Here is a 23,922-nt window from a genome sequence, read left to right as displayed (position 1 = left end):
ATGCACAGTCATAACAATTTGGCATACTGTGCTGTTGGCATTGTGGTCCCAGACAAGACAGACGAAAAGAAAGAAGGGGAAAAGGGACGATTGACTTCTTTTAGTGCACTCTAAGTTCCATTGGCATATGAGTATGCAGACTTTCAGACTATACAGAGCTCTTTGCCAGGCTCCATCATTGGCTGGGTGCAAAGTTCTGTGTTGCCTAAATGTTTGCTGTCTGGAGCATGGTCCAAAGATAGTGATCCACGAGTGGACAGGAGATTATTTGGATTGTTGTGCTGTATCCTTACAAAGTCCATTTAGGAAAGGATGAGATCAGCAGTCAGGCAAATGGAAGAAGAGTCTGATATTCATGAAGCCAATTCTGTATGAACACTGGCAAGGAGGCCTGCTAAGAAAATATCCAAGACCAAGGTTGAATTGATCTGGACAGATGGACACAGGGCTTCTAGCCAATTTGAAGGTTGGGCTGAGGACCAGACAAGGCCTGGGAGTGCCTGAATGGGCAGCAAACAATAGAGAAGGTCAGCGTTCACCAATCCTTTAGGCTGGCTAACTGACTGAAGCTGTGGCTTCTGGAATGGGAGGATCTGGGTTAGAGTTCTGTGAGGTGTGGTACCTAAAAACAGCATAGTTCTTGGGAGAAAAGTTATGAGTTCTTATCCTTGCATGGCAGAGAGAGAGCAACCTCCTCCTAAGAGATGATGTGGTATTGTGGTTAAGAGCAGAAATGGTTCTCCCACCTCACCAAGTTCCAACTCACAGGGTGACCTTTTGTAACTAGTAAGGCTTCAGGCTCCCCTCTCCCAATTTTGTAACAGAGGGATAGTTATTCTGATCTTGAAGGCTGTTGTAAAGATTACTGAGTGAATGCCCGTGGAGTGCTTTGAGCATTTAGGGCAAGTTATATAACACAGTTACTAGTTGTTGTAGGAGAAGGCAGTCCAAGAAAATAAACACATTTGTCTCATTTAATTGTCTCCAGTCTTACCACACTCTCTTCTCACTGCAGTAGAAACGTACACACAGACATGTGGCAGATGGTACATGCAAACGTATACACCCTGACGACGACTGCCTGTTCTTTCAGTGTGTGTGTGTGTGTGTGTGTGTGTGTGTGTGTTTGTACACATGGGCACATGTTTGCAACAAGATTCTGACATGCTGTGTTCACTCCCCCACTCCTGTCTTCCTTTCAGGGTGATCTCCAGCAGCTGCTGATTGTGCCGGATCCAGCAGCTGCAGCCCACTATTGTCAGCATTACATGCCTGATTGCGACAGACAGCTCACCTATGTGTTGCACGCCCAGGATCCCGAAGAGGTAGGAGAGCAAAGTGCAGGGGTTCCCTGTTTTCGTGACTATTACCCCAGAGCTGAGCCAAATTTGGAGGCCTAGATAGGAGCTAGGGCTGGGGGAGATGTTTGATTAAGTCAGCATTTAAAGGCAAGCCTACTTAATTCACACTTTCTGGAATAGTACATGGACTGAAAAACAGCCATTCTGTGAACTCCACCCTCTTCTGAATTCTGCAATGTACAGAAATGCATATACTAAGGTAAAGTGTGCATATAGACGTCTATATTGATGAATGTAACATACAAAATGCTTTATGTTATGGAAAATTGCATTCAAAAACGTGTGTAGTAGGAAAAATCTGCACTTAAAATGCTGCTAAATTTTCATGAACCTTTTTTGAGAATAATTCTCAAACTGATATGGAAATGTAGAGAACTGAACTTAAGATCTGAAAAGCAAGAAACAGGGAGAAATTTGAATCAGCAGATTCACCCATCCGCCGATGCTCCCTGGCCTAGTCAGTGAAGAAGACCTTTCCTGACCATGGAATGTGACTTATGTGACATATTAGGCTTGCTCAGTACCATGGATGCTTCCCCTCCCCCATTCTTAAAAGTCAAGATTTGCTCCCACTGACTCCCCTCCATCATCAGCACCTGCTTTCTGAGGCAGTTGCCCCACTCTGGCGAATGGTAGGGCCGGCACTGCTGGTTCCATAGGGCCAATATTGGTACTTGAGGTGGCAGAATTCCAGAGATGCTAGGCTGATTCAGAAAGCCTTCATACACATGCAGAGCTGGATTCATCCAATGAGTCCTGCTAGGAGAAGCCCATGCCAGGACTTGGGAATGCTACAGCAAAGGCATATTCAGCCTGTGGTAGAGATGTGGAGACTGGCCTCTTTTTTTTTGTACATCATCATGCCTTGCTGAAACCTGGAGCTGGACCTGCTTAATGTGGGGGCCTCTGAGGTATTCCCCAGATATTGCTTGTCTTCTGCGTTTATGACACACTGACAAGGGTTGTGGGGATGGAAGCAGTATGGGATGGGGTCATGGTCAGGAAATATAGAGCCACATATTTTTGTGTTATCAACTAGGGAAATCCCCAGGCTCTCAGCTTCAAAGCATGAGCATATATAAGCATCACTAAATGGACAGAAGGATTCATGCAGTCTGACCTTTTAAGGGGGCTCATGGGGGCAGGGCAGGGGAATTGACTGGAGGGAGTTATGGCAGCATGCTTTGAAATGTCAGTCAAAACACGGAGCAGAGCCTGCTAACTTCAGGGATGTGGGAGAGATAATAGAATCATAGACCTGTAGAGTTGGAAGGGACACCCTGAGGGCCATCTAGTCCAACTCCCTGCAATGCATGAATCATTTGTCCAAAATGAGGCCCAAACCCACAACCCTGAGATTAAGAGTCTCATGCTTGACCAGCTGAGCTATTCTGAGTTATTAATCTGTCGTCTGGGGAAAGTGGATCTCCAGAACCAGGCTACACCCTTCCCATCATGATCAGAATGGCATCCATCACTCTGCAGCTGCCTGTGGAATTACTGAAAGGTCTCAGTACCCTGCTCTGCCTGGATCCTATGTTGGAACAGAACTCTGTGTGGAAACCCCTCTTGCAGGAACTGCTTTTAGTTCCATTTGGTAAGCCCACAGCTAATAGGGCCAGCCATGAGCCTGGATCGTCCACTTGAGGGTTGATGGAGATTGCTTCTGCAGCCTGTGGGATGTAGTGGGCAAAATGGGGTTGACCCCAAAGGCATCCAGCAGAGCCCTGGGCATGATGGAATGGAGGCAGAACGTGAGTATGTGGGCAGAAGGGACAGGTATAAACTGTTACTGGATCGAGCCATCTTGGCCCCAAAGCAAGCAAGGGCTAGACTATTGGGTGAAGGGTCTCTCTTCTGTGTGCCCTGTTCCCCTCTGCCTACCTGTCTCTTGGGAATGGGCTCCCGGTGGCTGGGGGTGGGGGTGGCATCTCTTGGTGTTCCATGGGAATAGTGGAGTGCCTCTCTTCTTTCTCAAGTGTCTGCTTTCTCTCTCTTTCCCTCCCCCCATCCTTCATTGTTTCCTTCCCTTCTTCTGTCTTCTCCCTCCCCCCAATCCTGTGCAGAACATTCCCCGCAGGAAGGGCAAGAAGGGCAAGGGCAAGAGAAAGGGCAAGGGCAAGAGGAAAGGGAGAGGCAAGAAGAAGAGGAACAAGGAGTCGCCGGAGACGTCCTCGCTCACTCCGGCCCCCGGCCAGGTAGAGAGTGCAACTAACTGCCCTCTGCTGGCCTAATAACACACAGCCTCTCCTGGCCTAACCCTCTGCCCACCTAACTGAGCTGTCCTGCCTAACCTGCCTAACTCGCAGCTTTTCTCCTGCTTTGTCCCAAGCAGTTCTTCAGGCAGAACTGCCTGCTCAGTGCTTGCCTCCTCTGTCCACATGTTGCTGCCCCTCAGGGGCAACCATGAAAACCATGTTCAGCAGCCGCTGGCCTCGGGGGTCATGAACTCTAGGAGAGCCGGGAGTTCTGGGCTCACCTCCATGCTTCTGATTCCACTGGTGCCAGTTGGCCACAAAGCTTTTTCTTCAGACGCGCAGGTGAGTTTACATGCCTGAGGACACATTCTCCTCACCTGTGTGCCAGGTCATGTCTCCTATGGGTCTTCTCCTGATGTTCAACCATCAGTCATTTTCAAAGTCGAGATGAGCCCGTGAGTCGATGAGCTTGATCAGCCAAATTTCCCCAGGAAACTGGAGTAACGCAGGGCGTTTGCATGGATGGGAAGCTACAGTAGCCTCTTGGTAAATCACAGAGAGTGTTCACATAGATTTATGGCTGGCTTCATCATGGTGTGAACAAGGCAGGCAGGTTGAAATGTAAATAAAGAAATGTAGGCTGAAGAAAATGGATCGCTTTGGACCTTGATATTTTGAATCAGTATCTCTTAAGACACTGTCCTGTTAGGCAGCCTGGATTTTTTAAAGGTATATTTCCCAAAGGTTTTACTTATACAACACAGTATAGAAAAAAGTAAGGAAAGGGACATAAAGAATATCAGCTTAATTCAGAACATGGTGTTGATATTCTTTGTGTCCCTTTCTTTATAGTGCTTCCCCCATATCCCTTGTACTTTGTTGCAAAAATAAAAATGTTCAGAAATCAAGGCTGCGTAATATGACAATGTCAAAAGAGATACATCATCAATTATTGGTCTGCCCTTGAACTTAGACCAGCTTTTCATTTGCAATATTAGGGGTGGGGAGCCTGTGGCCCTGCAGATGTTGTTGCAGATGTAACTCCCACCAGCCTTAGTCATTGGTCATGCTGGCTGGGGCTGATGGGAATTTTGGAGTCCAGCAACAAGGACACTCCTCATAGAATTCACTGCAGTTCCAGTTTCCTTCCTGAGTGGAAAACCTGAGTTTGCAACTCTGTCATGTGTGAAACAGCCTAGAGAAGTGTTTCAGGTCGGTTAGAACCCCAAAGCTTTGATTCCCCCCCCCCCATACTTAGGGGAGAGAAATGAGCATCATGCCTCCCCTCTATCCAATCCTTATGCCATAGGTATGTCTTCCTGTGCCCATTGTATTCTCTTCCTGCATTTTGCTGCCCTCCTTCCTTCCTCCCATTACTGGCCCTTTTATGTCAGGGCAGTATCCAGAAACTTGTGAAATATGGGTCAGGGGGCTGCTGAGCTCATCCTGCCAGTGAGTCACTGTTGGCTTGGCCAGGGAGAACCATTTTCCTGCCAAATGGAGCAGTTGGAGGAGTTCCTCCCTCTGGGATCAGAACTCCAGCTGCTGGACTGCTCACTACTGGCAGAGAAAAAGCATATTTCCCTCTCTTCCCTTCCCCAACTTCTTCCCAGGAAAGAGCTGCCACCCACCTGCCCTTGCTGTTCGCCTTGACGTGGGCTTATCCCTCCCTTTCACTATCCCCAAACGCTTGTCTATGAGCAAAGTTCAGGACTGCCGGGCAGTTGATCACAAATAGGCATTGGATACTTTTACACAACCTTTTGACCCCCCCCCCATTTAGCATGGTCAACAAAAATGGATCATTTGGATTTTGGCAAGGTCACCTAGTCTTACAAAGGCTGTGGCACATATGTAGAGATCACACCCTGCTTCATCTTGAGACATCTTGGCAAAGCTCATTGAGCCTGCCAGAGGGCTTGCAAATCTTGTTTGTCATTCCAGAATCAACTAATTCAAATTAAAAACTGCTCGTGTAAATCTATAAAGACATACTGTGACTTGGAGTTGGAGAGGTGGCAGTACTGTTTTGGAGGTCTGAATATCAGGTGTTGTGGGGGGGAGAGCTCATGCATGTTGGATGCTGGAAGGGAAAATTCTACCCTCCTCCCTCCCTCCCCGGCCAATTTTGGGATCTGTCTGAGATTAAATTGCATAACAGCAGTGCATTTTAAAATAATTTGTTGTCATTATTTACTTATGCTTCATAATGACCCAAAGTTTAAACACTCCCAGGGAATAAATACATGGGAGATGAAATACGTGACTGTGTGCACTTTGTAAGTAGTGCTCTTGGGTTCTGTTTCCTTTCTTTTCCTCCTGCTTTCTCAGGTCAAACACTGGGTGAATTCATTAATTAAACCATTTTTATCCAGTTCCCCAGCTGAAAAGATTCCTAGAGCAGCTTACATATAATCAATAGTGAACAAGACAATCTCTGCTTGCAGACTTACAACCTGAAAGGTGCAACACAAAAGGATGGGGAGGAAACAGCGAGGAAAGCAAATTTGGACCAGAATTCTCAAAGTTACAAAGTAGTTCTTATAATGACCAGTTGGAATGGAAACAGTTCAAGGAGAAGAGGGACCAAAACAAGTGGATTTCTCAGCAGAGCTGATGGAATGGCTTTGGTTTCTTTCTCTTCCATTGCTTCAGCCTAGCCTGATAGATTCACGACAAGTCGCATGTGCTGTTCCATTCTGCTGCAGCCTCTTTCACTCCTTGGTGGCAGTGGGCCTCAGCAGGAGTAAGAATGGATTGGCCATGTTTACTCATTTGATTGAGGAATGACAGCTCAGTGTGAACCAGCATCCATTGATGCACTTAAGTCCCATGCAAAAATCACACTGTGGGTGACCAGTGGTCCATAGGTTGGGCAGTCATAGCCGGCATGTGAAGCAGATGCACAGCAGTGATTCTGCCTCTCCCTCATGTAGCAGCTGTACTTAGATCTCCAGATATGTAGGTTTTGCTGATATTGAATATGCCTGATGTCAAGAACTGTTAGGGTCACTGTGTCTTGAGGTTTGGCTTTGAATTTCACCAGCCTGCAGGGTCTCCAGGGGAGGTTGCAGATCTCAGAGTGTTGAAAGTGACAGACTATTTTGTGCTTGGCTTGAGAGCTTCTGCTGTTCATACTGCCTCTGTGCCTGCTGGGCTCTTCCCTGCAGACATTATGCAAAGCCATGCTCTTGCCTTACGTGGTGCTAATAGCACCTGGAACTGCCCTACCAAACTTTATCCCCATATCTGCTAGCAGGTGGCCTTTAGCTCTCAGGCTCCACCCTCTGGAATGCCAGTGCTTGAGCCCCAGGAAACCTGGCTGCCTTAAGGCTAGGAGGCTTTAGGGAATGGTAGCTTATTATTTTACATCTCCGCCCCAACCAAACCCTACTGGCTCAGAAGCATGGCTGGCTCTGGTTGCTGTCACCTTGAACATGCTGGACTCCATTGGCCCTGGTGTTTTCCTTTCACCATGACTGCCCTGGTTGGCTTTTGGCTGATGACATATTTCTAACTCCTGGACAAATTGTACACCACCATGCGCTCACTGCTAGATATAGAGTAACAAATATATAACAGCACACCCCCAAAATTCTGTATTTAACATCTTATTTACCTTCTGCCACCCTCAAGTATGAGATTCCAACTCGAGCTACACCTACAAAGGCAGCCACTGAATCCTGGGAAGAGAGTCCTGGAGTTATTACTGCAACCACCGTCACAGTTGGCTTTAACCTCACAGACAACTATGAGGTAAGAGGGCTTGGGGGAAGGACTATGCCAATCTTGGGAGAAGTGTTCTCTCTTTCCCAGTGGCCATGGAAAGTCTGATACAATTTGCAAGAGTATTTTAGAAAGGGATTACTTTGGTCTAATCTATGTGTTAGGAAAAAAAAAACATGTGGTTCAGCCTCTCTGGGACTTTACCATGTTAAATTACAAATAGATCACCACACATTTGAAGGCTTACCTTTGTATTTTATTATTATTATTATTATTATTATTATTATTATTACCCACACCTCTAGGCACATGGAGAAGAACATGTTAGAGAGAAGGAATCTTTTGGTCTATTCATTTTGACAGTCTAGTTTTTGACGTGCTGATATATTTTGGTGTTAGGGGAACTTTCAGATGTTTATTTGCCTACCTATGTTTTGAAACCCTCTAGTTTCACAGACACTGTCCCACTTGCTTTTGCCCAACCTCAATCAGCTGCTGCGAATCACAGAGGTTAAAAAGGCTGTCTACAGCCCCCATGGTGCTGAGCAGTAATTAAACATAGTTTCTCCACCTCAGCAGTACTCAGCAGTTCCTGCAGCCCGCTGCTTTTCATTCATACTATAACATCCATGACAGATACCTAAACTTTCTTTGAGAAACCTCAGAAGGAGATTCCACAACAATCCGTATTCTACTCCTGAATGAGCCTTATAGAATGTGCTTTCACTGACAGGTGATCAGAGTTCCAATTCACCGCTGGAACCTGAGTTGGATGTGTCTCCATCACAGTAGGGTTTGCACATGACCAGTCATAGTTGAGTGATTAAATTACTACTGGGGAAATGCAGCTGCAGTTTACTGCAGTTTCCCCGGGGATAATTGAAAGAGAAGATGTGGATGGTTCTAGGGTAGAAAGTATGGTATAACTTTTACTGTCTGGGGCAGAAATAATGGGATATTGTGTCCTTTTCAAGGGCAGCATTATTCAACAGAAGGAAAGGAGAGCTGTTAAATTTCTTTCTCAGCATGTGGGTAAAACAAAGAGGGACAGAAGGAGTGTAATCCTCACAGACTGGCAGTGTAAACTACTGCTTACTGTAGAAATTAATGTGGGAGTAAACCCCTGCTGTTTGAAAACATGACATTTCCCTCTAACATTTAACCTCAATTTACATTCCTGTAATTAAAAACCATTGTTTCTTCTCTTATTCCCCAGGCTATTTCACACATGGCCCTGTCATTCTACCCAAAATGCTTGAGCGAGCCTTGTGCTCAAGTGCTACCCCACACAACAGCCATGGAACTAGGGACTGTACACATGCAAATGCATACTTGCAGTCCTTGGTCATGCTCAATATTCCATACAAAGGAGGGGTGCCCCAAAGGCCACTGTGATTGGATGCCCTCGATTGGATCACTGTAATGTGCTCTTCTGGGGCTTCCCTTGAGGTTGGTTCAGAGCTGCAGCTGATGCAGAATGCTACAGCAAGGTTATTTGGTAGAGTAATAGATGGTATATAAATACCTTAATAACTTTTAAAAAGGAAGCATTGAGACTGATACTCAATACTGTGTAGAATCATGTAGAACTTTACAGTGTCTGTGCTGGCCCTCCCAGGAATGGATGAACAAATGCTCTTTACCTTCTTTGAAAGGGCAATAGAATGTAATCATTTGGTGGTGGGGAGGTAGTCTAGCAAAGGAAGCAAAGTGGCTGCAGGAAACAGGCAGTCTCTGCTGTGCTTAATTTCTCCTATCCTGACAGGACCTTTTTGGAGAACAGTATGAGATTGGTGAGGACTCAGACCTGGATGCCAATGGCACTTACAGAGCATACGAGGAGAGACTTGACTACAGAGACAGGGAATATGAGGACTACTATGACCGAAGGGATGCGAATGAGGAAGAGCGGTATGATCCGGCTGAGCGCAGTGAAGACACCCTCCAGCTCCCCCCGGTAATGACCACAGAGACACACTTCTGAGGTCTACTAATTCCCCATCCCTGGTTGAGCCCCCAACATACCATAGCATTTGGCCACCTGCCATGTGCCCCATTATGGCAGAATTGGGGAACCTGTTACCCTCCAGATGTTGGACCACAACTTTCATCATCCCTGATCACTGACTATGCTGGCTGGTGCTGATGGGAGTTGTAGTCCAATGACACCTGGAGGGCTGCAAGTCTTTCCCCCTTGCATTGCAGTCTCAATCTAAAGTAAGCAGAGTCAACTTGAAAAGGTAGCCCATCTAGGAGATAGAATCATAGAATCATAGAATCATAGAATCATAGAGTTGGAAGAGACCACAAGGGCCATCGAGTCCAACCCCCTGCCAAGCAGGAAACACCATCAGAGCACTCCTGACATATGGTTGTCAAGCCTCTGCTTAAAGACCTCCAAAGTAGGAGACTCCACCACACTCCTTGGCAGCAAATTCCACTGTCGAACAGCTCTTACTGTCAGGAAGTTCTTCCTAATGTTTAGGTGGAATCTTCTTGTAGTTTGGATCCATTGCTCCGTGTCCGCTTCTCTGGAGCAGCAGAAAACAACCTTTCTCCCTCCTCTATGTGACATCTTTTTATATATTTGAACATGGCTATCATATCACCCCTTAACCTCCTCTTCTCCAGGCTAAACATGCCCAGCTCCCTTAGCCGTTCCTCATAAGGCATCGTTTCCAGGCCTTTGACCATTTTGGTTGCCCTCCTCTGGACACGTTCCAGTTTGTCAGTGTCCTTCTTGAATTGTGGTGCCCAGAACTGGACACAGTACTCCAGGTGTGGTCTGACCAGAGCAGAATACAGTGGCACTATTACTTCCCTTGATCTAGATGCTATACTCCTATTGATGCAGCCCAGAATTGCATTGGCTTTTTTAGCTGCCGCGTCACACTGTTGGCTCATGTCAAGTTTGTAGTCAACCAAGACTCCTAGATCCTTTTCACATGTACTGCTCTCAAGCCAGGTGTCACCCATCTTGTATTTGTGCCTCTCATTTTTTTTGCCCAAGTGCAATACTTTACATTTCTCCCTGTTAAAATTCATCTTGTTTATTTTTGCCCAGTTCTCTAATCTGTCAAGGTCGTTTTGAAGTGTGATCCTGTCCTCTGGGGTGTTAGCCACCCCTCCCAGTTTGGTGTCATCTGCAAATTTGATCAGGATGCCCTTGAGTCCATCATCCAAGTCGTTGATAAAGATGTTGAATAAGAACGGGCCCAAGACAGAACCCTGTGGCACCCCACTAGTCACTCTTCTCCAGGATGAAGAGGAACCATTGATGAGCACCCTTTGGGTTCGGTCAGTCAGCCAGTTACAAATCCACTGAGTGGTAGCATAGTCAAGACCACATTTTACCAGCTTCTTTACAAGAATATCATGGGGCACCTTGTCAAATGCCTTGCTGAAATCAAGGTAGGCTACATCCACTGCGTTCCCTTCATCTACCAGGCTTGTAATTCTGTCAAAAAACGAGATCAGGTTAGTCTGACATGACTTATTTTTCAGAAATCCATGCTGACTTTTGGTGAGCACAGCATTCCTTTCCAGGTGCTCGCAGACTGTTTGCTTAATGATCTGCTCCAGAATCTTCCCTGGTATTGATGTCAGACTGACTGGGGGGTAATTATTTGGGTCCTCTCTTTTCCCCTTTTTGAAAATAGGGACAACATTTGCCCTCCTCCAGTCTGCCGGGACTTCGCCTGTTCTCCAGGAATTCTCAAAGATGACTGCCAGTGGTTCTGAGATCACATCTGCCAGTTCTTTTAATACTCTTGGATGCAGTTCATCTGGCCCTGGAGACTTGAATACATCTAAACTAACCAAATGTTCTTGTACTATCTCCTTAGTTATTCTGGGCTGTGTTTCCTTTGCTGAATCATTTGCTCCAAATTCTTCAGGTCGGGCATTGTTTTCTTTATCGGAGAAGACTGAGGCAAAGAAGGCATTGAGTAGTTCAGCCCTTTCTGTGTCCCCTGTTTGCATTTCACCATCTTCTCCTCTGAGTGACCCCATTGTTTCTTTGTTCTTCCTTTTGCTACGAACATACCCATAAAAGCCTTTTTTGTTGCTTTTAACCTCTCTAGCAAGCCTGAGTTCATTCTGTGCTTTAGCTTTTCTGACTTTGTGTCTACACGTGCTGGCTATTTGTTTGAATTCCTCTTTGGTGGTTTCCCCCCTTTTCCATTTTTTGTACACATCCTTTTTTAATCTTAATTCAGTTAAAAGTTCTTTAGATAGCCACCCTGGCTTCTTTAGGCACCTTCCATGTTTCCGTCTCATTGGTATTGCCTGACGTTGTGCTTGTAGTATCTCCCTCTTAACAAACTCCCAGCCATCATGAACTCCCTTTCCTTTTAGTATTGTTGTCCATGGGATCTCACCCAGCACTTCCCTAAGTTTTATGAAGTCGGCTTTCTTAAAGTCAAGAAATTGAGTCCTAGTATGCTTGGCTGCTCCTTTCCGCCTGTATAGTAAACTTCAGAAGAGCATGATCACTCGCGCCTAATGATCCTTCCACTTCTACCCCACTAACCAGGTCATCAACATTGGTTAGGACCAGATCTAAAATGGCTGTTCCTCTTGTTGCTTCTCCCACTTTCTGGACAATGAAGTTGTCTGCAAGGCCAGTGAGGAATCTGTTTGACCTTATGCTCTTGGCTGAGTTTGACGTCAAACAAATATCCGGGTAATTGAAGTCCCCCATTACTACTATCTCCCTTCCTTTTGCATGCTTGGCCATCTGTTCCAGGAAGGCATCATCTATGTCCTCCGTTTGGCTTGGGGATCTATAGTAAACTCCCACAATGAGGTCTCTGTTATTCTTCTCTCCCTTAATTTTGACCCAAATGCTCTCACTTTGGCTTTGAGGATCTAAATCTTGGATCTCTTCACAGGTATACACATCCCTGACATATAACGCCACTCCTCCTCCTTTCTTGTCTGGTCTGTTTCTCTGAAATAGATTGTATCCCCCCATTATTACATTCCAATCGTGGGACTTATCCCACCAGGTTTCAGTGATGCCTATTATGTCATATTTAGTTTGCTGTACCAAGAGCTCAAGCTCATCTTGTTTATTTCCCATGCTTTGCGCATTAGTGTACAGACATTGAAGACCATTAATCATTCCCCCGTGTCTCTTATTTAAGGATTTTTTCCTCCCACCACTAGGTCCGCGTGCTGTTTGCTCCATTTGGTCTATGACATTTGGATGATCATCTTCATTAATTGATAGACTCCTACCTTCAGGAGCACTGTCTCCCTCCCCCACATTAGTCAGTTTAAAGCCCTCCTGATGAGGTTTCTGAGATTTTTGGCAAAAACATTTCTCCCAACCGTTGTGAGGTGCAGCCCATCACTTGCCAGAAGTCCATCTTCAAGAAACTGCAGTCCGTGATCTAAGAATCCAAACCGTTCCTGTTTACACCATTTGCGAAGCCAGCTGTTCACTTCCACTATTTTCCCCTCTCTCCCTGGGCCACGTCGTTCAACTGGGAGGACAGATGAGATGACAATTTGTGCATTTAGTTGCTTCAATTTCCTGCCGAGAGCCTCGTAGTCTCTTTTGATCTTCTGGAGGCTATTGCTTGCAGTGTCATTGGTTCCCACATGAACCAAGAGGAAGGGGTATTTGTCAGTGGGTTTTATGATTCCTTGCAGTCGTTCAGTTACTTCTTGGATCTTAGCCCCGGGGAGACAGCACACTTCCCGAGACATCTTGTCAGGCCCACAGATCACTGCTTCTGTTCCCCTCAGTAGGGAATCCCCTATCACCACTACACGCCTCCTCTTGGGTTTGGTCGGGGTTCTTCCGTGAGCTGTCCGTTCCAAGGTCGCCTGCACATTCCCTGAGGACTGACTTTGCTGCTCGTCTTCATATACCTGATCGACTGTAATGAGGGAGAGATCCTCAAATGGAGTCTGCTCTTCGTCTTCCATGCTAGGGGAGAGGACCTCAAAGCGATTGTGTATTTCTAAGCAATCAGAGTGAACCCTGGGCCTCCTACTTCTTTGAGTCACGTTTCTCCATATATCTGGCTCCTGTGTTGGTGAACTAGACTCCTTCTCAGGGGAGTCCCCTGTCTCCTCCTTGGTGGAGACGGTGTGCTCTGTTGCTTCCAAGAAGAGCTCCAGCTCTCTAATTCTTTGGAGCGTAGCTACACGTTCCTCCAGTTGCTGGACTTTGTCTTTTAAGATGGAAAACTCTGATCCTAAACCTCTGTTGCCTTGTGGGTCATCTTCAGGAAAAGAGAAGATTAAGGAATAAACCCTACACAAATCCAGAATGGAGTTATTAATACAGTCAGATGACACATTGTACACCTCCTTCTGGCAACTCCTGCAGCCCAATATGCTTTCCTTTGGTCCACATCAGTGAGGCTGAGAGGGGGGTCTTTTTACCTGGGCATCCCAGGACCTCCAGGCATTGCCCAGGCTTGCATCCCAGGGAAGTCACTTCAGTGCTGCTAACACAGTGCTTTACTTCACCCCCAGATGCCCACTCCATTGTCTCTCAAGACAGACAGATACCAACAACAGCATGAACTTAGTTTTGCAACGTGTGCTGTGGATATACATGCCGGCAGTCAAATGCTGGGTCAGCTATCAGTCTTGTTTCCTTCTCATCATGTGTCAGGAAGGGATTTGCCTTAAGAAATATATGTTAAGATTTATGTATTCATCCTTTATTAGGAGCATAGGAAGGTCAGTATTGTTTACACTGTCTAGTAGTGGCTCTCCAGGGTTTCAGGCATAGGTCTCTCTCCCAAGTTCCAACCCTACCTGAAGTTGTCAGGGACTGAACCTGGGACCTTCCCTATGCCAAGCAGAGGTCCTACCACTGTGTTGTGCCCCTTCCCTTATTGGAAACAATAATTGCAATGTGTTTTAAAGATGTGTTTGAGTCCTTTGGGAACTGCAAATGGATGTGTGCTGGTGATGGCATGGGCATTAGCCAAGAGCCACCTCTGTAACTATCTTCCGCCTCCCTGCTCAAGTGGAACCATTCTGAAAACAGCTGTTTTTAACTCCACAGCTTCCCTCCAGAAAGAAACAGCTATGTTTGTTTGCAGTGGAGCAGAGGCGCTATGAAGCGACCTCTGCTGTTTCTTAGACCATTGCATCTGTCTTCACCCTGAGAATCTCCAAGAATCCCCTCCTTTTATGAGGGAAGGGTGAAGAATTTAGGAGCAAGTAGACAGCTATAATGTTAATGACAGATGTCTACTTAAAATATTTTTCCGCAGAACAGCTTGTTGCTGTTCCCTCTCCCTCTCGGCTCACCTCACCAATTTGTTAGTCAACTGGCCCGTGTTGGAGTGTTGGCATTTAAACCAGCACATCAGGGAGGAGCAGCAAATGTTCCAAGCTACAGGAGTTGTGTCACTTGCAGAACTGTCTAGATTCTGGCACAGAATCTAAACTAAAACTGGCATTCTGTGGACTTGCCTAAGCCTGAGCAGCTTTTTGAAGAAGAACTGCAACATAGAATCATAGAATCATAGAGTTGGAAGAGACCACAAGGGCCATCGAGCCCAACCCCCTGCCAAGCAGGAAACACCATCAGAGCACTCCTGACATATGGTTGTCAAGCCTCTGCTTAAAGACCTCCAAAGTAGGAGACTCCACCACACTCCTTGGCAGCAAATTCCACGGTCGAACAGCTCTTACTGTCAGGAAGTTCTTCCTAATGTTTAGGTGGAATCTTCTTTCTTGTAGTTTGGATCCATTGCTCCGTGTCCGCTTCTCTGGAGCAGCAGAAAACAACCTTTCTCCCTCCTCTATGTGACATCCTTTTATATATTTGAACATGGCTATCATATCACCCCTTAACCTCCTCTTCTCCAGGCTAAACATGCCCAGCTCCCTTAGCCGTTCCTCATAAGGCATCGTTTCCAGGCCTTTGATCATTTTGTGTCCCTGATTAGGCTGAGCTCCAACCAGGACCCCTCCATACCAAGTGAATGGGTTGTAAAATGGCAAATGCAGGTCAATATAAGTTTGTGTGGATACATGTCAGGGCAAAAAATATATATCTTAATTTAACATATATGGTCATGGGGTCTAAACTGGTGGTGACAGATGAGGGGTGCTTCCACCAGGAAAGGAACTGAAAATAAAACTTCTGATATTGTAATGACATCATACAAATCTATGGTATGACTTCATTTGGAATAGTGTGTACAGTTCTGATCGCCTTGCCTCAAAAAGGATATTGTAGCATTGGAAAAGGTTCAGAAAAGGGCAACTCAAATGATCCCCTATGAGGAAAGATTGTAGCATTTGAGAGTTTTAGGTTTAGACAGGGAAGAGGTGACATGGTAGCTAAGTTTATAAAATTATGGTGCCATGGAGAAAGTGGATAGAGAAAAGTTTTTCTCATTGTCATAACACTAGAATTCATGTGCATTCAGTGAAACTGAATGTTGGAAGATTAAGGGCAGAGAAAAGAAAGTACCGTATTTTCGCTCTATAAGACACACCCGACCATAAGAGGCACCTAGTTTTTAGAGGAGGAAAACAAGAAAAAAAATATTCTGAATCAAATGTTGTTGAAGAGGAAGGAGGAGGGAGGATCAGGCTAAGGCATCACAACAAGAGGCGCTGCGCAGCTCTCCCTCTTGCTGTGCTGGGTTCAGCAGAGCAGCGCAAAGCCTCTTCAGCGAAGCGGGAACACTCCCGCTTCACTGAAGAGGCTTTGCGCAGCTATCCCTGAAGCAATCCCTCTTGCCTGCCCACTGCTCCCAGACCTTCCCAGGGCTGCAGGGGGGAGCCTCAGCTGCCGGCAGAGCAGTGCGGCTCCCCCCCCCCAAGAGCAGCTCAGGAGCATGCCGCACTCTGGCAATTTGGCCCCAGGGACCACACATTTGCTCCATAAGATGCACAGACATTTCCCCTTACTTTTAAAGAAGAAAAAAGTGCGTCTTATGGAGCGAAAAATACGGTAGTTCTTCTTGCAGTTCATAGTTAAACTATGGAACTCAACTCCTACAGGAGACAGTGATGACACCAGATGGCTTTGAAAGAAGAATAAACAAATCCATGGGGGAAAGGACTATCAGCAGTTACTAACCATGATGACGATGTTGCACCTCCATTCTCAGAGGCAGCAGATCAGTTGCTGGGAATTGCAGGTGGGCAGAGTGCTCTTGCGCTTGAATCCTGCTTGACATTTTCCCCACTGGGGCATCTAGTGGACCACTGTGAGAACAGGATGCTGCGCTAGAAGGGCCTTTGACCTGGTCCATCGGATTCTTTGAATGTTCTTATGTTAATAGACCTCCACCCAGTGCTATTTTTCTAGAAAAAGAGGTGCCGGAACTCACAATGAGTTCTCTTAGAATGGCAATGGTGCCCACCTGAGAGGTGCCAGAACTGAGTTCCTGTGGGTGCCGGCTGGAGAACCCCCCTGCCTCCACCCCCTTTTAAGCTGCTATGCTTTGTTTCTATTCCATGTAGCTGAACAGCAGGCTATAAAAGGCTCCTTGCCCATTCATGGTTCCCATTTAATTTACCTGACTCCTTTCTGTTCATCAGGGAGAGATCCCACCCCTTTAGGGGAAAGGCAGCTTTCTCCATGGTATGAGTGACTCATGCAGGTTGGCCATTGCTGTTATTATATGTTTCCTTTGTGCCTTTACTAGGAAAAGAATCTGAAAGGAGAGAAAGGGGAGCCAGCCATCATAGAGCCAGTGAGTATGGTACATCTTCTGTAGTGGCACGGGTGCTCCTCCATCAGTATGAGTAGGGGCTGAAAGCCACTTGGTGATGAGGGTGGAAGGGGGTAGAGGGTGGCTTTTGATCACTCCAATTTTAATATTGGAAGGAAACACATTTCCAAACCTAGAGATTTCCAAACAGTAGAGAAGATACCAGCAATAAGTTATGGGAAGGTTTTTGGGTGTGTGGCAGGCTGTAGTAAATATGGGAGACAGTGTAGAAGTGATGCAAGCTGTGCAGCAGAAGTTGAATCCTGCTGTTAGGCCCTGAACAATGACCCAATTCTGCTGGCAATTCCCTTTGGCAAAATGTTTGCTTGCAAATGTGGCTATGCAAAACCTTTTTCTTTATTTTCTTGGATTTTTTTGCCATCTTCTTGCACACTAGCATCATAAAAGTAGATATGCCTTTTTCACAAGACAGATCTGAAGCAACCTTGTGCATTGTGTGCATATTATTTTTTGCACAGTGTAGATCTGAAGCACAGTTGTGTATACTACACTTGTGCATCATGTTTTCCAAAACAGCTGTACAAGTCTGCATCACATGCACAATTGTTGATGCCATTCAAAAGCACAGGCCCTAGAAGACATCACCTAGTAGATTTGTGTCATTGTTGCATATCAAATATGCAGTTGGCCTCAGTGTTCAACAGCTGGGACAATTAACCCTCTTCTTCAACTGAATAGTAATATTCACAAGTTTACTGTCTGCACAAGACACTTATCCATAACTTCATAACAATAGAACATAGAGTCTTTAGTGGCCTGGTATTGTGGAATACTTTGCCAATAAAGATTCAGCAGACATTTTCTGTTTTAACTTTTAAATGTCTGCAGAAGACTTTTCTATTCTGCCAGGCCTATGCAGGCAATTAGTAATACATCTTTCCACAATGGTTAATTGATATCTATTTTTAATTTTTAAATATTTTTATTATATGGTTTTGTGCATTTTTGTTGTTAACCTATTTGGTTTTTTTTAATGAAAAAGCAGTCCATAAATACTTTTATAAATAAAGTAAGTGCATATATGTTTATTTCTTTGGAACTGCAAAATCACTGGTATTTCTGGTATCTTTACAGGTACCAAAATGAGGTTTTAAGTGTGTTTAAGAGTGAACTAATCTATATAATGTAACTTTGAGTACATTTCATTCCTTGTCCATGCCATCTGTGTTAACAGCTGTATTAAATCTTTTTCTTTTAATTGCAGGGCAGGCGTTTTGAGGGGCCAGCTGGTTACCCAGGTCCACAGGTAAGGAAAGGAATAAATTCAGGCCGTAGGAGGAGACCTGGTGTTAGTCTGACACACCAGAGGATTCCAAAGTGGATGTGTCACCTGGTCCCATGATTCACTTGTTCCTCTGTGGAATAATTGTACCTTGTGCCCTGACTGTATTTGTTGGGCATGTTCTGTACTGATGTTTTGGGCAGTACCCATAAAATATTGATATCATATTGCATGGGTTTCTGAGTGAATTGTTCCACCTGCATGGTGTCTAAGATTCTCTTTGGAGCCATGGGATTCAGCATGGAATTGGCTTAAGCGCACTGGGGCTTTCAAGGATGTTGTAAGTCATTTCTCCCCAGTTACCTCTCCCATATTAGGCCTCCAGACTGTCTCCAAGTGAGAACAATGGGCATCTTATAACTGAGTGCCAGTTTCAAAAGAGTTGAGCTAAGGTGTGGGGAACCAGAGTTCAAATTCCATTCTCCCTCTGCCCCCTTCCCCAATTTATGCTAGCCTCTATTACTCAAAAAGTGACACACAAAAGTATATCATGGACTGTGGGTATTTCTAGAATTTGCAAATGTGTTGTAGAGATACTACAAACACATCGTTGGCAACAGGGTTGTTGTTTTCTTATTGGATTTCCCCCCAAAGGGTACATCCAGATCCAACAGAAGAAATGGCATTGGTTGGCATTTTGCTGTTGATGATGTCATGTCGGTTCTGTGAAAAACTTGCTTGCATGAGGAACACTGATCCCACAATGAGCACTTGCCTGGTAGCAACCTAATTTGCACTTCTAGGGGAGGGACACAATGGGAAAACATATTCCCATTTTAAGGCAAAAGAATTTCCCCAAAGGTTCTGAAACCTGCAACCTGTATAAATTAAACACGTTGGCAGAAGCAGAATAAGGCACAGGTCCATGCTTAACAGAACAAGTGTTAGTTTGTTTTTCTCCATGAAAACCCACTTTTTAGCACTCAGTTGGACTCAACATCGATTTGGGATTTCTACAGATTGCCATTTTATTTGATTGAGCATTAAAGGGTGAGTTTTCATGGGGAAAGCTTCAGAGGAAAAAGAAAAAAAAAGGGTGCTTGGACATGGAGCTTTAAAGTGCAGACCGTACCTGGAAAGAGCAGAAGAAAGGATAAGTGTGGATAAGCCCATAATGATGGATATTTGTATCTAGTAGTAGTATTCTGTTCTGGCTAGATGTGGGGAGGAATGAGGAGCTCTGTAGAGCATTGATGCTTCACCCCCTGAGTACAGTGGTACCTTGGTTTACAACCATAATCCGTTCCGGAGGTCCGGTTGTAGACCAAAACAGGTTGTAACCCAAGCCGTGCTTTCGCCAATGGGGCCTCCCCCCCAAAATGGGTTGTAATCCAAAAAAGGGGACATGCACTTCCAGGTTCGATGTGGTTGTAATCCAAAACTGTTGTAATCCAAAGTGGTTGCAAACCAAGGTACCACTGTACTTAAAATCTTTGGTACTAGAATCTACTAGAACCAGGGTCAGGTACAGTGTTGGCAGTGAAGGCACAGTGGTTGCAGTGCTGGCTTGGGGTTTTCTGGTGCCACAGGGTTTCTGTTTGAAAGGGGAACTGGGTGTTGGATTTGGGTCAGTGAGATGCTTATCTTCATTTTCTGTTTATCTCTTCCCAGGGTGAGACGGGTCCAATGGGACAGGGAGGGCCAGCAGGATTGCCAGGAGATCCCGGTGAGCGGGTAAGGAAATCTCTGTGCAGTTCAAGAGGCAGAAGGGTAGCCCCCCCCTTCTCCAGCCTGGGGATTCTTAATCTTCTCAGAAGCTGGTGGGGGCGGGGAGGAGAAGGTGAGGAATCACCGGCACGCGCCCCTTTCAGTGTACCTCAGTGCTTGGAGACAGGTCCTAGCTTGATGCAGATTTCTTCTAGCTCAACACTTCCTGGGAATGATTGATGGGTGTTTTCTTGCTTTTTTTCTGCACAGGGACCCCCAGGACTCCCAGGCCTTCCAGGAGCTGATGGCATTCGTGGGCCTCCTGGGACAATGATTATGTTACCGGTAGGTGATGCAGGATGCTGGGCGAAGTGGGTTTGAGGAGCTGAGATCAGGGGAGATCTTTCGGAGGATGAAGCTTGAACAGCCAGTCCCTTTGGAAAGCAGATTCCGGAGGAACACCATCTTTTGGGCTGGCTGGGATTAAAAGCAAAGTCTGAGCTCTACTCCAGAGCATGGGAGCCTCAGTGTACAGCTCTTCCCAAACCAGTGGTGGGAGCCCACGGGATCCAGAGTAACGGGAGTGTGTACCCAGACGATGTCTGAGGGCAAGGACTGCATTGTTTTTATCAATCTGGAAACTGCTGTGGTAGCCTTTCTGAACACTGGGATTAAGAAGCCTTTCAGCAACCAAATACATAGAATAAAAATTGATTAACAAAGAAAAAGGCACATATTAGCCTTTCCGCAATTTAAATGTCTCATTCTCCCATCCTGCCAATTTGACAGGCAATAAAATAGGGGTTCAGCAACCAAAATAGAATGTCAGCTTGAAGTTTGATCACGCGGTGCTTTCATCAAGGATGATGCTGCCCAAAGTGGGCAGGGTTGTGGCTTGCCTGCCACAGAGGCCGCTTTTGGCAGCATCTGCCTGGTGACTCTGACATGTGCTCTGGTTAATCTAGCCATGACCTCACAATCCCTTCATTTCCTTCCCTGACTTTGTCTCACTGACCCATTTCTAGTTCCAGTTTGGTGGTGACTCAGCTAAAGGTCCCTCTGTGTCCTTCCAAGAGGCCCAGGCCCAGGCTATTTTGCAGCAAGCCAAGGTACGTCCGGGTCTCCCCTGATCCTCTTCTTGATGTGGGGCTTAAACTCTTTGAATGGCTCCTTTTCTTTTTGTCATGCAGTCAATATAGCTTCCTTGCTCTTTTCTATGTGTCTAGGCACTTGGCATGTTACACATTCTCTTCCCCACCAACTCATCTCCGTCCAGATAATAAACTGCAAGCTTCCAACTGTGGCCCATCACAAAATATTTGCCATATAATCCAACTTCATCTGCACATTGCGAAAGAACGTCCCTCTCAAGCCACAGCAAGGCTCTTATTAACCCACACTAATCTTATTCCCACAGTAAGAGAAAAGGCGCCCCAGGCAGAAAGTTGCAGCCCAGCTCAAGGAATAAGTTAGTAAAAATGTTCAAAATAGGCAAGTGATATAGGAAACCAGGAAGAAGACCCACACTCTATAGGGTTGATAGCCCGCTTGATCTGGAGCAAAATGTTTCTTACTGAACACAGACAAGGTTGATGATTAGGCTGAGAAATCATCTGAAGAAGAGGCCACCATACGAAGGTTTGCTTGATGCTTACACTGCAGCTGTGTCCTAAGTCAAGGGTAGCACAGCTAATGGGCAGGGATTGTGGGTGGTGGGCACAAGGTTGACTACTCCTGCCATAAGTCTAAGTGAGGAGGCAATTTCCATTTTATCACTTGACTTATGTCAGGTAGATTAGAATCATCCCTGCTTTTAACAGATGAGAGAACTTCCTTAGTTAACACTAATCTCTGGGGTGCTGCTAGTTCCTTAAAAGATTCAGGGCACAGGAGACAGATGCAGTTTGCACCTGCTAATTTGATGTATAGCTGCAAATTTGGGCCAACATTCAGAGTGGAAATAGGAACCATAAGCAAAGTTTTAAGAAAGGTTTAAAAGGCTGAAGGCATAAGAGATTCAGAACCTGGGCCATTCCTAATAGCCCCCTTCCATGCCAGCCTCTTGATTTAATAGGATTGCATATACTGCCTAATCATCCAAGCCTCTGAAAGGCTGGCGGCAGTATTGCTTTCCTGTTTGATGTCTTACAGTACTTTAATTTGTTGGGATCTGCCCAGAGTGGCTGGGGCAACCTTGGCAGATGGGCAATATATATAAACATTACCAATAAAACCAGAGGTTAAAACAAATCAACCTATTCCCCCCCAACCCCCATGCTCCCAATCCCAGTCATGCACACAATTGCGGTAAATTGCAGCAACAATTACAGAAATCTGTTTATTCCCTTCTTTCTTCCCTACTTCAGTTCTGCCCTGTTGTCCAGCTTCTTCCCACAAACCTCCTTGCTTGCTGCCCCTCAGTTTGTCTTCGGTTCTGTTTTAAATTGCCTCCCTGAGATTCATTGTTGTATTTCTCTCCTCCTCAGCTATCCATGAAAGGTCCCCCTGGCCCCATGGGACTAACAGGGCGGCCAGGCCCACTGGTGAGTAGCGGACATTGTTTGGAGCTACCCTGCATAGTCTGGGGAGTGTCCTTTTTTGGTGGAGGGAAGGTTTGGACATTTGCCCTTTCTTTCACACCATGCAAGAGACTGGGCTGAGAAGTGCACTGTACATCTGGGCTGGAGTGAGAGGAGGTGATGGGGCCAAATTTTGAAGTTTGCATTTCTGCATGGAAAAGGCTTCACTGGAGTAATGTGGAACTTGGCACCCAGGTGTTTCTACCTCTATTAGAATATTGGGGCATGGAGGGTGAAGAACATGCTCACCCAGCACCCGTCAGCTGATGGCTGGGGCTCGTGTGCTGGGTGCATGAGGGGGGGGGTGCCTGGTTCATGCCTCTCCAAGATTCTGCACCTGGGGCCATGCCCCCTCCCCCACAATACTGATATTATGACATCACATTGCTCCACTCTCCTCCACCTCCTGCTGTTGGCAACATGCAGCGTATGGAGATGTGGATCATTGTGCTGCCTAGTAAGACAAGCAAAGTTCTCCTAGAGTTACAGAGGGACAACTGGTACCCATGTGGTTGCTGTTTTCAGAGGCAGGTGGGCATCTATTACTGTTTCATCTACATTGCTTCTAGAAATGCATTGCTTCTCCTGGTATGCCCCGTGGAGGACCTTAAGGTCCACAAATGACAACATTTTGGAGGTCCCAAGTTGCAAGGTGGTTAGATTGATCTCAACTAGGGCCAGGGCCTTTTCAGTACTGGCCCCAACTTGGTGGAACGCTCTGTCACAAGAGACTAGGGCCCTGCGGGACTTGACATCTTTCCGCAGGGCCTGCAAGACAGAGCTGTTCCTCCTGGCCTTTGGTTTGGACTCAGTCTGACCCTTATGGTTTCCTCCCCTTATGGTTTTGATCTATGGGCTACTTTTAAAATGAGGCTGCATTTTAAATTGCATTTTAACCTGCATTTTAAATTGGGTTCTTTTCCTATTGTGTTTTTACTGTAATTTTACTGGTGTTAGCCACCCTGAGCCCGGCTCTGGCGGGGGAGGTCGGGGTATAAATAAAATTTATTATTATTATTATTAGAAAGGATAAAAGGGAGAAGAGATTCCACCCCCCTATTTATGGGGTTGCCAGCTTTACTTGCATTCATGGACATAGCCAAGGTGTGGGGTGGGGGCAGCTTTCTCCTTCAAATCAATAAAAATCAATAAAAATTAATAAAAATCTGAGGTTCTGCCGCCTCCCAACAAAAATCCTGGCTACACCCAGGCTTACATTCTTGATATTTGGAGAGACATTAAGGGATCAAAACTGCTTATAACATTTTTCTTACCAGGCCACCAGATGAAGGATAATATAAGAAATATAATCAATGTTATAGAATATCTGGAGGCCAGGTATGAGAAACAAGCAGCTTTAATGTTTATAGACGCAGAAAAGGCCTTTGATATTATTTAATG

At 45.7% G+C, this 23,922-nt stretch overlaps 1 protein-coding gene across 5 annotated transcripts in view; it reads left to right on the top strand.

Annotated features, from left to right (window-relative positions):
* COL5A3 (collagen type V alpha 3 chain) overlaps nt 1–23,922 on the top strand; it is a 126,566-nt gene that overhangs the window by 29,392 nt on the left and 73,252 nt on the right. For 2 of the 5 annotated variants that reach the window (XM_082207720.1, XM_082207724.1), the window contains exons 5-14: nt 1,203–1,325; nt 3,428–3,559; nt 7,196–7,315; nt 9,051–9,242; nt 16,927–16,974; nt 18,218–18,259; nt 19,907–19,969; nt 20,213–20,287; nt 20,968–21,051; nt 22,429–22,485. In XM_082207720.1, the coding sequence (XP_082063846.1) occupies nt 1,203–1,325; nt 3,428–3,559; nt 7,196–7,315; nt 9,051–9,242; nt 16,927–16,974; nt 18,218–18,259; nt 19,907–19,969; nt 20,213–20,287; nt 20,968–21,051; nt 22,429–22,485 (936 nt within the window). Of the gene's footprint in view, nt 1–1,202; nt 1,326–3,427; nt 3,560–3,585; nt 3,902–7,195; nt 7,316–9,050; nt 9,243–16,926; nt 16,975–18,217; nt 18,260–19,906; nt 19,970–20,212; nt 20,288–20,967; nt 21,052–22,428; nt 22,486–23,922 lie in introns of those variants that run through there. The other 3 variants (XM_082207723.1, XM_082207721.1, XM_082207722.1) reach the window with 3 other exon arrangements.

The sequence above is a fragment of the Podarcis vaucheri genome, assembly GCF_965113315.1.
Source record: "Podarcis vaucheri genome assembly, chromosome: 2".
Lineage (NCBI taxonomy): Eukaryota > Metazoa > Chordata > Lepidosauria > Squamata > Lacertidae > Podarcis > Podarcis vaucheri.
This window is presented reverse-complemented; position numbering and strand designations above follow the sequence as displayed.